The 13,974-nt window shown below is 47.7% G+C and overlaps 1 protein-coding gene across 1 annotated transcript in view; it reads right to left on the reverse strand.

Moving 5' to 3' along the window:
- The window catches only part of LOC147464340 (ADP-ribosylation factor GTPase-activating protein AGD3-like), a gene marked incomplete at its 3' end in the record, with an annotated part of 102,265 nt that overhangs the window by 24,722 nt on the left and 63,569 nt on the right, over positions 1–13,974 (reverse strand). Inside the window, exon 11 of the mRNA XM_086514243.1 lies at positions 4,629–4,844. Within this exon, the coding sequence (XP_086370369.1) occupies positions 4,629–4,844 (216 nt within the window). The remainder of the gene's footprint in view (positions 1–4,628; positions 4,845–13,974) is intronic.

Here is a 13,974-nt window from a genome sequence, read left to right on the forward strand (position 1 = left end):
ACATTAGCCAAGTTATCGGTGATTTGGCGACGTAGAATGAAACCATATAGAGCCTGGTGAAGTCCTTTATGAAGGTGATCTTTAATCTTGTTCACCAACAACTTAGAATAACTTGGAAACGAGAGGCATCATAGTAATTGGTCCCCAATGAGAAAATTACTCACAAAGTGCTTGCATAGGCAACAATTTAAGCAAACCCTCTTTCTAGTATACTGGCAATTCTTGTTTCTCCCATGTCACATTTAATATAAAAACCAAAGGCTGTTCGAGATTCTCCCAAAAGGAGAGAAAAAATTCCATCGAAAAGCCCGTTCCTGCAAGGGGATCGCCTACGGCCCAATGCACATAGCGCAATGCAATTCAGAGTCTATGAATGGTTCCTCAAGGCATTGTGCATCTTGTGAAGAGAGGACTTCATTTGTCGACAGATGGGCCATCTACCGAAGGCTTGTCCACGGATGATGAGGCCCGAACCTTCGGCACAGGCCCCAGACCTAGCCTCAGCACAGAGACACAGGGAGCTCAAGCAGGTTCCTCCTTCGAGCGTAATGCCCAGACAGAGGAGGGCTAGCAACAAATCCGTAGTCGACATCGCCAGGGACCACCACGCCAATTCAGCCCCCTTGGTGGTCGTCCTACACCAGGCCAGCAACAATGGGCTCCCACAGGGAACCATTTCGACCCCAAAAAGCGTAGTGTTAGTCCATCTATTCAATGGATTGATGAGCTCGATCAATCTTTCGAGGCATTGAAGCAACTTGTTAGTATTGCACCGATGTTGCAGATTGTGGATCCGAACAAGCCCTTTGTGGTGGCAACATATGTCAACGATTATGCAATATTCGCTTTCCTATATCAGGATGGGCGGCGTGTAGCATTTAAAAGTTGCAAGCTCACAGACGTGCAGACACATTATTTCGCATAGGAGAAGAAACTGTTGGCGGACATTCATGCTTTGAAGGTCCTCTTTCTTCTTCCGATTCCACACACACGCACTGGCTTTGTACCAAGGGTTCTTTTTTCCCATCCTTTGCCTCCAACACATCTCTCATCGCTATACTGTAGCAGCAGTCAACAAAGTAAAGGCAACGCGAGGAGTTGCGCTCTGCACAAAACCCGTTTTTGCGCGTCACGATGGGTACTTTGCCTCTTCAACTCTATCTTGACCCCTTTCAAGGGGAAATGAAAGAGTGTGAAGAGACCGCTATAGAATCGTGGTTGGCGAAATGGACCGCCTTCTTCGATATGTATCATTCTACTGACGCTCAAAGTCTTGGGCAGCTTCAGTTCATGCTAAAGGGGAAGGCCTACTCTTGGTGGGCTTGGTTACGACCACAATCCACACCTTGAGGCAGAATTTCAACCAATCTTTTGTACCCGCTTTGTGCAAGTTGATAGATTCGAGTGCTTCAAGAAGCTTTTACGGTGCGAAATGGGAAAGCGAACTCTGGAAGCTTACTCACAGGTCTTAAAGGATCTTCTCCATAAAATGAAGGCTTTTGACGACCCTACAGTCATTGTGCAAATGATGTACCTTTTTGGATTGCCGCCAACATATCAAAACGAGGTTTTACGCAATCTGATCATATCTATTAAGGACATCTCTAAGTTTGCAAAGAATTATGATAATATCTTGGTGGCTTATGGAGGTGGCCTGACGGATGGGGAGGCTCCTCGCCGTGGTCCCTCTACATCAAAATTCAAGCACTCAAACGCTTCGGCAACCACAAGTCAATGGTCAGACCCTCCCACCAAAGAAATCCAAGAATGATGGAAAATCAAATGCAGCTCGTATGGACGATCAAAAGAAAAATCATTGTTTTGACTGTCACCAGATCGACCACTTCCTTGGCGATAAGGTGTGTCCCAAGCAAAAGACGAACCACATACTGAGCATAAGACCAAGACAAATTTCTCACCTCCTGCATCTCTGCAAAAACATACTCCATTCAATCAATAACTCTCACCAATTGCATACGGAGGGAAAACCACGTGCTCAGAGTGGCAGCTCTCTAGGACACCCTCATGCAATAAATGGCGACCCAGAGGCGGAACAAAGACAAACCAAGCATCCATGTGACTGCCATTGGCAAATCAACATTCCACACATGAGGATCCGTGAAAAAGAACTCATCAAATTCCCACCACCGGCTTGCATGAGTCCCCCCCCTTGCGCTCCTCTCTCGCTAGTAGCGTCCTATACAAGAGTTGGGAGGGCCTATCAGGCTGGTCCATCATGGCCCCGTGAGAGCTAGTGGTTTTGTGCACATTGCCATGCCGTGCATACGACCAGGAAGAGGCTTCGATAACAATGTTAGTCCCTAGCCGGATCCATGTTGCACACAACATGACGCAAGCCAAAGTCACATCTAGACACATGTATTGAGTGGACATCAAGCTCACCTCCAGCCAAAGAGCCAATACAGGCTCACGACCGAGCCTGGGAGCCTTCAGCCAAACGGGCTAGCCTCTGCCACAAGGGCCGGTGTCCCATACCACCAAGCGCACACTAGTACGGGTCTGCGGGTAAAGCTGCCAAGGGCCTTGAGTCCAGGTGTGGTGATCAAACAAGATGTCTCACAAATGAGACTAAAGTCCTATTTATAGGACTTCATAACAAAAGGGCCAGGTTCACACTGGCCCATCCTGATGTCTAGGGACATAACAACCCCCATCTTTGATGTATACCATACTACATCCCCAGTATAGTAGAGGATGAAACTAGCTACAGTGCATATCATACTTCCATACCCTTCCCATGTAGTCCTGCATTGTGAGCCCCTAGCAAAAAAGCTCCATCCACCATCATGGTCATCTCTCATTGTACACCCCAAATCCCTAGTTTATTAGTTATCTTTATCTATAGTCTTTACTTCCAATTCAGCTTTGCCCTTTTTTTGGGATGATAGAGGATATATCACATATGTACATTGATTTGTCTCATAGGCCAAGTTCAGCCTTTCAAAGATGTTAATAAAATATTCTTCTTCTTCTTCTCCTCTCTCAAAAATCTTTTTATTATAATAGACATCTCAAGGGCACAACCTCAGATAAATGTACAAAGCCGATCAGCACAGGGGTGCGATCCCAAATATACAATAAATGACCAAGACTATTTCTTTGTTTTCAAAAGTCTCTCGAGTCTTCTAGAAGATACAAGTTTTGTGATGCAACAGCAAGAACGTTCACCTCATATTGTGTCATGAGTAGAGCTAGAGGGATATCATCTCTAATAGAACCAGATGAACGATCAACAATATCCCCATGAACCCTATCAGGCTCAAGAGCACTAGGTGTCTCCGTTGAAGAAGAGATCGCCGAGGATCCCTGCGTCTCTAAAACTGTCTCATTGGAGGAACCTCGCATTCTTCTCCTCTTCTTTGTTTCTCTCCTCCTAGCCTCTTACCTCCTAGTACCTATAGATACCATTATTTGTTTTTTAGAAAAATGTAATATCTCTCTTACTGCGTATAGAAATCCCCAGAGATTCTAAAAGAAGCCTGTCTCGTGGGGTGTACAAAATTGTATACATGGCCATAGAAAAGTAGAAGGCCTAGGCCATAAGCAAGTTATACTCAAGGTGGGTCATGTGATGAATGGAGTAGGAACCACAGAGGTGGAGCGTACTGCCACTGTATCTGACCTCTGCTGAAAGTGAAAAACAGATCTGATCTGCACCAACATCAATGTCGCTGCTCCCTCTTTGCCTTGGAGGAGCCAACTGATATATTCCACTGATTCCGAAGAGAGTGTATAATTCAAGCCAAATGGTGGTGAGCACCTCCTGTAAGCACGGTGGTGTTGAACTGAGAAGGTGGAAACGAGCCTTCCAAACATTCCACTCGCCTTTGGGCTATGGATCACCATATCTGGCTATCGCCAGTGGGATCATGCTCAAAGTGCCTCAATAATATCCATCTGCTAGCAGCATGATCACCAAATCAGTATCAAAACCCTCATAAAACAAATAGTGTCAAGGGAGATGCAAGAGGAAAGACACTGCGACAAAGCTAGATGTACGCCACTAGGAAGCAGGGCAGATCCATAAACAATGACTAGGGGACTCAATAGTATGAAGTATTCATCTGGTGCACGTGAATCATGTCCCATGGAAGCAACCAACGTCCCAAAAAGTAATCCACCATGGACTAGCAACCATAGGAAATAAGAGATCCGTCTAGCTATATGTAGATCCTAAAATGCTCACCAGTATTGTCTCAAAGATGCACGTGAAAACACTCCTGTAAGCAACTCTGCAACCAAGTAGACCGCTTTCTCTGCTGCCTGACTAGAGCAAGACGCCCAATTCTCACTGTACACTCGAAAAAAGACAATGGAGTCCGACCATGCACATACACAATAATGCTAGACAAAAAATCTTGAAAGTTAATACATGCGAAAACTGGAAAACTTGAATCTTCAAAGTTCATAGCTTATTGCTCGAAGTTCAAAGAAGAAATGCTTGCCCCAAACTGCAGCCAAGTTTGCAACATGCAGGCAAACTTCAAGTTTGCACAAATGTTTGCAAGCGCCTACAGAGGCTTGAAAACGAGTTTGTAAGCAACTATGCATGAAATTCAACGCACAAATAGGAAACAAAAAGTTTGACAAGATTGGCTGACGTATACCTTCCCTCGTGGTGTTGACTGCATGACCGCTTCAATCATCTTGTGTGAGCTTCTTCCTACTGCATGTATGCCATCTCCACTTGGTGATTCATCAACGTCACTAAAGGACCGTTGGTTGTCCCTTTCCATCTGTCGTCGAAACTCCTGCATTCGATCGGCCAATGCTGCCTGTTCATAATTGGCTCGCTCTCGTGATTGCTGAGCATATGTTAGCACCTGAAAAACCACCAGCATAATAACAAAAAATGTCAATAGAAGGCTCAGAATGATTTATAAGCGAGTGTCAAATCTATTCTTATTGGTAGACAACCCAAAAGGGAAAGGAGGGAAAAGACTCATGTTTCTGCCATGCGAGAACCCTCTGTCTGTTGGTGAGTTTAGCTTATTCAGCCTGTGAAAGCTCTACTCTCTGGATAGAAGAGTTAGGTCTTTGTTGTTTGTGTGCATGTAGGTTGTACAAATTTTCTCCCCTTTGTGGGCAGAGAGAGAGAGAGAGAGAGAGAGAGAGAGAGAGATTTTAACGTCGACGTGAGGCCAAAGTCTGCCTATGAGACAAATCCAGTATACATGTGTGTGTCTTCCATCTATCGGAAAAGGCAACAATCCAAACTGGTACAAAATAAACAGAGAACCTTGGTATATGATGGGATCTATGGGGGGGGTGATGGAGCCTAGTACTAAGGATGTGGGCATGTCTATATGCTCAGGGTATTACAACCATGCAGATGCATAAAGCTAGCTAGCTCCATCCTGTGCTAATAGGGGGGTGTAGAATGTGGTACATGGGACGATCGGGAGCCTGGGATGCTTGGATGAGCGCATCTGGGCTCGTCGCTCCTCAGCAGCTCGACGTTCTCGGGTTTGGATCTCCTCAATCTGTCTGGTGGAGTTGTGGGGTTGGGCATCCAACAAGCAGACATCGTCTGGCCCAGCTCATCTCAGCCTACTGAAGAGTCACTACCCTCGGCGGATCTACGCGTGGAGGAGGCGTGGTACCTCTTGTCACCTTTTGTTGCTTTAAATGTAGTTGCTCGCTGAACTGACCTGGAGGTGTGGAAGATTGCAACCTTGGTCTTCCCAAGGTTCACTGTCAGTCCTTTGTGTGTGCAAAACTTATCCAAGGTGCTCAAATGGCTCTGTAGGCCCTCTGTTGACTTTGAAATCAAAACGATGTCATCAGCATATAGCATAATGTGGATTGGAGTACCTGCTAGGTCAGCTCCTGCCCCTCCCGCTCGTACGATGTAGTTGGAGATCTCCCAATGTAGAATCCAAGGGAGACGGGGGATCCTTGCTTAACACCAATGGTGCTAGCAATGGACTCTGACAGACCGCCTTGACATCGAACTCTCATCACTCTCTCATAGAGAGCATAGATCGGTGCTTATATCATCTCCGATGGTATCCCCAGACTCTGAAGTCACTGGAAGAGCCTCTCCCGTAGGACCATATCAAACGCTTTGCAGAAGTCCACAAAGCAGCAATAAAGCTTCCTCTTCCGCACCTTTGCCCCATCAATGAGGCAGCGGAGAAGAAGATGCGGTTGATGGAGGAGAAGGTCCGCCTAAACCGTACATGGCCAAGAGCACGTAGGCCCTCGATTTTTCCATTTGAACTAAGCTCTTCCTCAAGTATTGCCACATACAGTTTGGCCATTGTATGGCCAATCATGATAGTCCTATAATTCCCTAGGTCCAAGGTGTCCCCAGATTTGTGGATTGGCACAATGGTGTGTCGTGTCCACTCCTCTGGGAAGCCCTCGCCCATAACCCGGTTGAATACATGTGCAATCAACGGGCCTATAGTGGCGGCTGCGTAAATGAGGTGCTCACTCTGTAATCCTATATGATCTAAACACCGGCGGTGCTATAGGTGGTGGATGGTCTTCTCGACCATCTTTGCTATGAAGAACGAAGAGCTCGTGGGTCGAGGTCCGGGTAGCTATGGAATAAGAGGCTGGTTTGGTATCTCATAGAGTCTCTCTACATAAGCATGCCATACTTGTGGGTCCTTAATAGTAGTCGTCGGGCGTGGTTCTCGAAGGGTGTGCCATGCTGTGGCATTGTCCATGCTCATGAATAAGCGATGTAGCTCTAATTTTTGTGCCTCCTCGAAAGCTCGCCGCTTTCAGCATTTGAGTATTTTCATATGGTCTCGAAGCTTTGGAGAAGGGTAGCTCCTCTTCTTCCTTATACCCGAGTTTCATGTATAGGGCTTTCCCATTGCTCTCGGGTGTTGATCCCTCCTCTTCTTTGATGCCAGTCACTCGTACATTGAGGCAACGGGCTTGTCGCATCTTCTCTTCCTCAATGGTTGTGTGTATAATGAGCACCTCATCTATTTGGGCTTCCGCCCTCACCTCTTTTTTTATATTCTTCTTGAGCCTTGGCTCTAATAAGCCGAGAGATCATAGAGACTAGAGCCTTCTCCATGTCTCCCCATCCATCAGTGCCACCCAACCTCCCGTGATGGTCCAATGAAGGCCCCCATACCACACACACACACACACACAGAGAGAAATGAAATGAAATGTTATATTAACGTCTTCAAAAGGCCAAAGTGACCTATGAGACCAGAAAGTTATGGATCTGATAAAAAGTCAGAGTAACAAGATCACAGAATGACAAAATGACAAAATAAAATACTATGGAATCCTAAACTGCTAGATGTGGACTAAGCAGCTAAACAACTAGCTGGGATAGCTGGATCACATGAGATCCAGCATCGGTCGCTGGCGGATCTCATCAATCTCCTCCATGGTCAATAGTTTGACCCGAATCCTCTGATGCAACCTCTGTCGATGCGGTGTAGTCCTCCGCAATCGTGGGCGTCTGGATCTCCCCAGCTCAGTCGCTCGGTCGATCAGTATGCCTCTGGTGTAAAGCGACGAGCTCTGCGGTGGTAGTAACTCCTGTGCCCAACTCCTGTGCTAGCTGTATCCATGTCCTCTTGGTGTTTAGCGAGGTCAAGTCTTGGCGAATGAGCCTGGTGATCTCGGACTTTGTAAGAGTCAGAGAGGGCGCATCTATCTATGCTGAACCCATGCGCATGAAACCATGATGTCATCTCCTTATACCAGCATGGGGTATCTCCCTGCATGGCTAACTGTCGAGAGGACTCAAGTGCAAGGCGTGCATATCTATCTCTGGGAAGTTCCCACATGCGGCGTATGAAGGAGACAGATCTCGTGACAACCTCAACCACCAGTGGGGGGGCAGCTAGCTCTGCTCGTACAATAGCACGTGATACTGAAGCCTTGGCTCTAATGAGCCGCGAGATCATAGAGACCAAAGGCTTCTCCATGTCCCCCCATCCATCACTGCGGCCTGTCCTCCCTTGATGATACAGTGAAGGTCCCCAAATCTCAGCTCCATAAACCAATGCAGAAGCCACCAAACTGTCAAAGAGCCAGAGCTTCGTTCGAGGCTCCTCAAACTGAACCTGTGAACACATCCTTTCCAATCTACCCAATGCAGCATGGGCTCTGGCCAATCTAGTCTCTGCTGCCCTCCTCAATGAAAATGCTGGCCCACTAAAAACCACTCCCACGTAAGTGTAAGCATCTGTATACTCCACCTTCTCCTGGCCGTATGTGAAGGCAGGCGCTGACCTCCTGATCCACTGTGGGGTGGTATTAAATACCATGACCTTGGTTTTACCAAGGTTGACGGACAAGCCACTTTCCTGGGCAAACCTATGCAAAGCATCCAAGTGACATTGCATCCCCTCTGGAGAGTCGGAGATCAACACAATATCATCAGCATATAACAATAGTGGAATCCGTGTCCCTGCCAGTTGTACACCTCTATCACCATCTCTCTCAATGTAGTCAGAAACCTCATCTACATACATACCAAATAGAGTAGGAGAGAGCGAGCAACCCTGCTTCACCCCAATAGTGGAGTAAACCGGTGTGGATAGACCCTCTGGGATGCGTACATGCCCCACTACTGACCTCTATAATGCCACGACCCCCCAAATGAGCTCTGTGGGTACTCCCATCTGCTGTAATCTGCCCATCAATCTAGCTCTGGGCAGTGTGTCAAATGCTTTGCGGAAATCCACAAAGCTACAATAGATCCGTCTCCCACACGATCTACCCTCCTCAATGATGGCTCTGAGTGTCAAGATATGGTCAAGAGTAGAAAAACCCTCCTGAAACCTGCCTGTCTGGCTGCGCGTATCCCCTCCCTCTCTGCCCATCTACTCAGCTACTGCTGCTCAAGAATGGATGCGTACAACCGTGCCAATGTGTGTCCAATCATGATAGTGCGATAGTTCCCAGGCTCCATAGGGTCTCACGACTTGAAGATAGGTACAATAGTAGATAGGCTCCAAGTATCAGGCAAGCCCTCACACATGGCACGGTTAAACATAACTGCTAGAAGCTCTGCTAGTAAATCCCTAGCATGTGTGAAATGCTCAGCAACTAAGCCATCATGATCATATGCTCTCCCAGTCCTCATCCTGTTAAATGGCCTTCGTCACCATCTCAGCGGTGAAAAAAGCACATGTGTGTGGGCATGGATCGAGGGGGTCAGGCAGGGGGGGCTGCTCAGGAACTGTGTACAGAGATGATGCATACTCGCCCCACGCCTCTGTAGAAGTGATGGCAAGGGGGGGGGAGGGGAGGGGGGGGGGGGGGGGGGGGGGGGGGGGGGGGTGCTCATGAAAGAGCCTCCATGCCTCACCTGAGTCATGACTCAAGAATCGCTGGTATAGATTCTGCTCTAGGCGAGCCAAAAATGCCCTCTTCTTCCGCCGCACTAGGCGTCGGAAGTCAATCTGTGACTGCCTGTCAGTGATGTTCCCCAAAAGCACCTCAGTCTTAAGACTAGCTCTAGTGTCCCGGCATTCCTCATCATACCAACTGTTCTGGGGCATGCTACCCGAACGGCGTCTCTGCTCAAGCTGGGTATGTGGGTATGCCTCTGCTGCTGCATCATGTAGTGTCTGTGTCAGTATACTAGTAACCTCCTCCAGAGGTCGCCCTGGCTCCTCTGTGCACAGGCGTTTGTCGATCCCATCTATGTATACAGAGTTCGTCTCCCGCGTGAAGCTGTAGCGAGTAGGGGCTACTGACCGTAGCCTGTGTGCTACACTAAACTGAAAAGAAATGGTCAGCGACAAAGAGCATGATCCACTGCCACACCAACAGGTCTGGGTCCAACCATGAGGTCCTGGATACTAGAGATGAGGCTCGGCTGTGCCATTACATAATCCACTGTGCTAGCTCCATATCTGTGTGGAAAGCATGTAAAGCCCCCCGCAGCGGGAAATCTCTATAGGCCATTCAAGATGGCCAATCCATGTGCAGTCCCCATGTCAATCAAGTGTCATCCATACTCAGTGTGTTCTCCATCCAGTGATAGTCTGGATAGGCCCGTCTCTGCAACATCCAACTCTCTCAGCATCTCCTCTGAAGTATCATAAAATATTGACTGATGATGGGCAGTCCTAGCATTAAAATCCCCTAGAAAGAGGATGTCACCATCTCTAGAGAACTCTCATATGTCATCATCCACAATAGAGAAGGGGGATGGTCCTCTGGATGGTGCATAAACTGACGTACTCGGGGGGAAGTAGAAAATAGCAATGTAAAGATATTTGTCTGTCTCTGCTCTCAATCTCACCCACATGTACCTAGCTTGCTCATCCCTGCGGGCTATATGTATCAATGGCTGCAACTCCTCTCTGAATAACACTGCCACTCCTCCTGAGCCCCGCCCTCTGTGCTCTTATCGTGTCTCCTGTCTACAGGCTCTCTCTCATCTATATCCACTAATGTGAGGCATAGATTGCCTCGAGGCTTGATGTGTCTCAGAGTAGAAGACGATGTCTCTTCCCGTAAAACTATCCTCAAAAGCACCCACATCAAGGCGCATAGATCCATTACAATTCCAGGTGGCAACTTTGAGTGTGGTCCCATAGGTCTCGCACCGTCATGTGGAGCGCCGCTCTACAATCACCACCTGGCCATCTCTGTAGAAGGCCGTCTTTCCCTTCTCCCTTGCCGCTTGAATCTCTGGCATTACCTCTCTCATATGCGCAAGCTATGTGAGAGTGAGGTCATCTCCTAGGAATATGCCCATTTTCTTTAGTGTAGGGCGCTTCTTCAAGAAGTCCTTCTTTGCCTCCATGAATGGGAAACGGATGATTAAAGCTCTCCCTTTTGAAGTCCCCCATTGCCTTGTGTCTTCTTCCCTACCCTCCATGCCTTTGTATGAGTAGCCTCAGTACCCATCATGCGGAGAAGTTCTTGGACTTCTCCTTCCACATCATCTCAGTCTTTTAGACAGGTTACTCTTGTATGCAAGGCTGTAGTTTTCCTTCGCTGCTCTTCTTCTAGAGTCATGTTGATGATTGTAGAAGTGGGGACGGACGTGGTTTCTTTCCCTTTCCCTTTCTTAGCGACTTCTATCCATTTCTCGGCCTCATCCGCCTTCTTCTGCGTTTTCGTGATCACATCCATCCAGGAAGACATCTTTACCACCTTCTGTTTCTCCTCCTCTGTGATCATCCGTACCTGCTCCTTGATGACCTTGATCTCGTCTATCACCGAGGGCTGAAATTCCCCTTCTTCCAGTCCATTGCTTACTCTATCCGCAAGCTCTCGCTTGAGGGCTGTGACCTCTTCTCTAAGTGCTTGTGAATCCGCTTTAAATGCTTGTAGCTCTGCGTGCAAGTCCTCTTTCTCCTTCTTCCATTGCGCGCATTCATTGAGAAACATTTGAAGAAGGTTGGCCTTCTCTTTCCACCATCCCTCCGTCTCTGCTTTCCATTCTTTCATCTCCCTTTCCATTTGTGTTATCCGCTTGTTTGTAAGCACAAAGGTTGCCTTCGTATGGGGCTTACATACTAGCGAAATGATCATGGCCTCCACTGACGAAGCGCTCATGGCCTCCATTGGCGATGCGGGTATAGGTCAATGCTCTAGCTCGGCTGAGTCCATGAGAGAGAATCTATCTCCGGATCTATAGTGACCGGCACACTAGAAAAAGGTGTCAAATAGGGTTCGGAGCACAACGGCTCACCCGTCCTGGCATACAAAGATGTGGGCTCGAGTCCCACTTGAGTGACCAACCGAAAACCTGAAAAATGTCTCGACACTCTGGCTCAACTGAGAGCAGGCGGAGAGTCAGTGATCCACAACCCACAACGGGTGAATGCACAACCACAGCCCACTGCGAGCATCAACCATAAACCATAAACCATAAAGCAAGATGTAATGGAGGGCCTTGCGCCCGCTGTCCTAAATCCGAACCTGTCCAAAGCTGTCCAACATACACCACGCAACCCCTTGCATTGAGACTGGCTGCGAACGAAAGGGGGAGAGAGAAATAGAAATAAAAATGTTATATTAACGTCTTCAAAAGGCCAAAGTGACCTATGAGACCAAGAAGTTACAATGCGGTGTATCTGATACAAAGTCAGATTAACAAAATAAATTAAACTAGGATAACAAGCTATAAATATTGCGGAATCCTAAACTAAGCTGATAGGTGTGAAAGGCGAAAGGCGTGAAATGTGTGAACTGAGCTATACAATGTGTAGACAATATGGGAGGGAAGTAGAGATCTATCTTCAGAGAGATCCATCTTCATCTGCACTCTGGAGGACGAAAAAGTATGGCTCGAATCTTTTGTTGTACTCTCCTTTGAAACTGTGTAGCTCCTCTTCTCCATCAGGGTCGTCTAGATCTCCCTAGCTCCAATGCTTGGTCTATGAGAATGCCAGTAGTGCGGATAGACCTCTCCACTATTGGCTCCTCCTCTATCTGTTCTTCTGGGTGTACAATATCTAGTGTAAAGAAACGTGTGATCTGTCTCTGGGGTTGTCTCTCTTCAGCTCTCCTCAGTAAAGTTTCTCTATGCCTGTGTAGCTCAAGTAGATATACCCCAAGACATCTCTGATCCTCATAACTCATGACCCTAGATAGAGGCCCAAAACCTTCTCTAAATAGACAATGAAAACGGCCTCGTATCTCATAGTACATTGTGCAATGACATATGTAATGTACCTCTGTCTCTGGCTCTAGATGGCATAAGCGGCATATCCTGCTATCTGCTGATGTCCCTCTGAATCTGCCAGTCTCAATCTCGAGCTGATGTGAGGATGTGCGTATCTGGCCAATCGCACATCGCACACCATGAGAAAGATGCGTGTCCATATAGCTAGGTCGAATCACAAACCCATCCCTCGTGAGGTGGAGAAAATACTCTCTATAGAAAGCCATCTTTGTGCCCAACTCCTGTATCAGCTCTATCCATGTCCTCTTCATGTCCAGCTGGATCAGATCCTGATGAATGAGTCTATTAATCTCTACCCGCGTCAAAGACCTCAAGGGTGCATGTAGAGAGTATTCAAAAGGAGGCAACCTGTCCATGGTGAAACCATGTGTCTGAAACCATGATGCCATCTGTGCATACCAGCATGATGTATCCCCATTAAGAGCTAATTGTCTGGACGACTCTAGAGCCACCCTGGCATATCTGTCTCTAGTAGTATCCCACAGACTGTGTACAAAGGAGACTGATCTAGTAAGCGCCTCAATCTCCATAGGGGGGGCAGCTAATTCCACTCGAATGATATCATGCGGTAGGCCTCTGTAGAAGTGATGGCGGGGGGGGGGGGGGGGTAGTGCTCATGAAAGAGCCGCCATGCCTCACGTGAGTCTTGACTCAAGAATAGCTGGTATAGATCCTGCTCTAGGCGAGCCAAAAATGTCCTCTTCTCCGCCGCACTAGGCGTCGGAAGTCAATCTGTGACTGTCTGTGAGTGATGTCTCCCAAAAGCACCTCCCTTTGAAGTCTAGCTCTAGTGTCCCGGCATTCCTCATCGTAACAACATTTCTAGGGCATGCTCCCCGAACGGCGTCTCTGCTCAGCCTGGGTATGTGGGTATGTCTCTATGTCAGTATAGTAGTAAGCTCCTCCAGAGGTCGCCATGGCTCCTCTGTGCACATGCGTCTATAGATCCCATCTATGTATACAGAGTCCGTCTCCCGTGTGAAGCTGTAGCGAGTAGGGACTACTGCCCGTAGCCTGTGTGCTACACTAAACTGAAAAGAGATGGTCAACGACACAAGAGCATGGTCCACTGCCACACCAACAGGTCTGGGTCCCACCGTGAGATCGTGGATACTAGAGATGAGGCTCGGCTGTGCCATGACATAATCCACGGTGCTGGCTCCATGTCTGTGTGGAAAGCATGTAAAACCCCCCGCAGCGGGAAATCTCTATAGGCCATTCAAGATGGCTAATCCATGTGCAGTCCCCATGTCTATCAAGTATCCTTCATACTCAGTGTGTTCTCCATCCTGTGATAATCTGGATAGGCCCATCTC

The sequence above is a fragment of the Adiantum capillus-veneris genome, chromosome 1 (genome assembly GCF_014529385.1).
Source record: "Adiantum capillus-veneris isolate H3 chromosome 1, ASM1452938v2, whole genome shotgun sequence".
In the NCBI taxonomy this organism is placed as follows: domain Eukaryota; kingdom Viridiplantae; phylum Streptophyta; class Polypodiopsida; order Polypodiales; family Pteridaceae; genus Adiantum; species Adiantum capillus-veneris.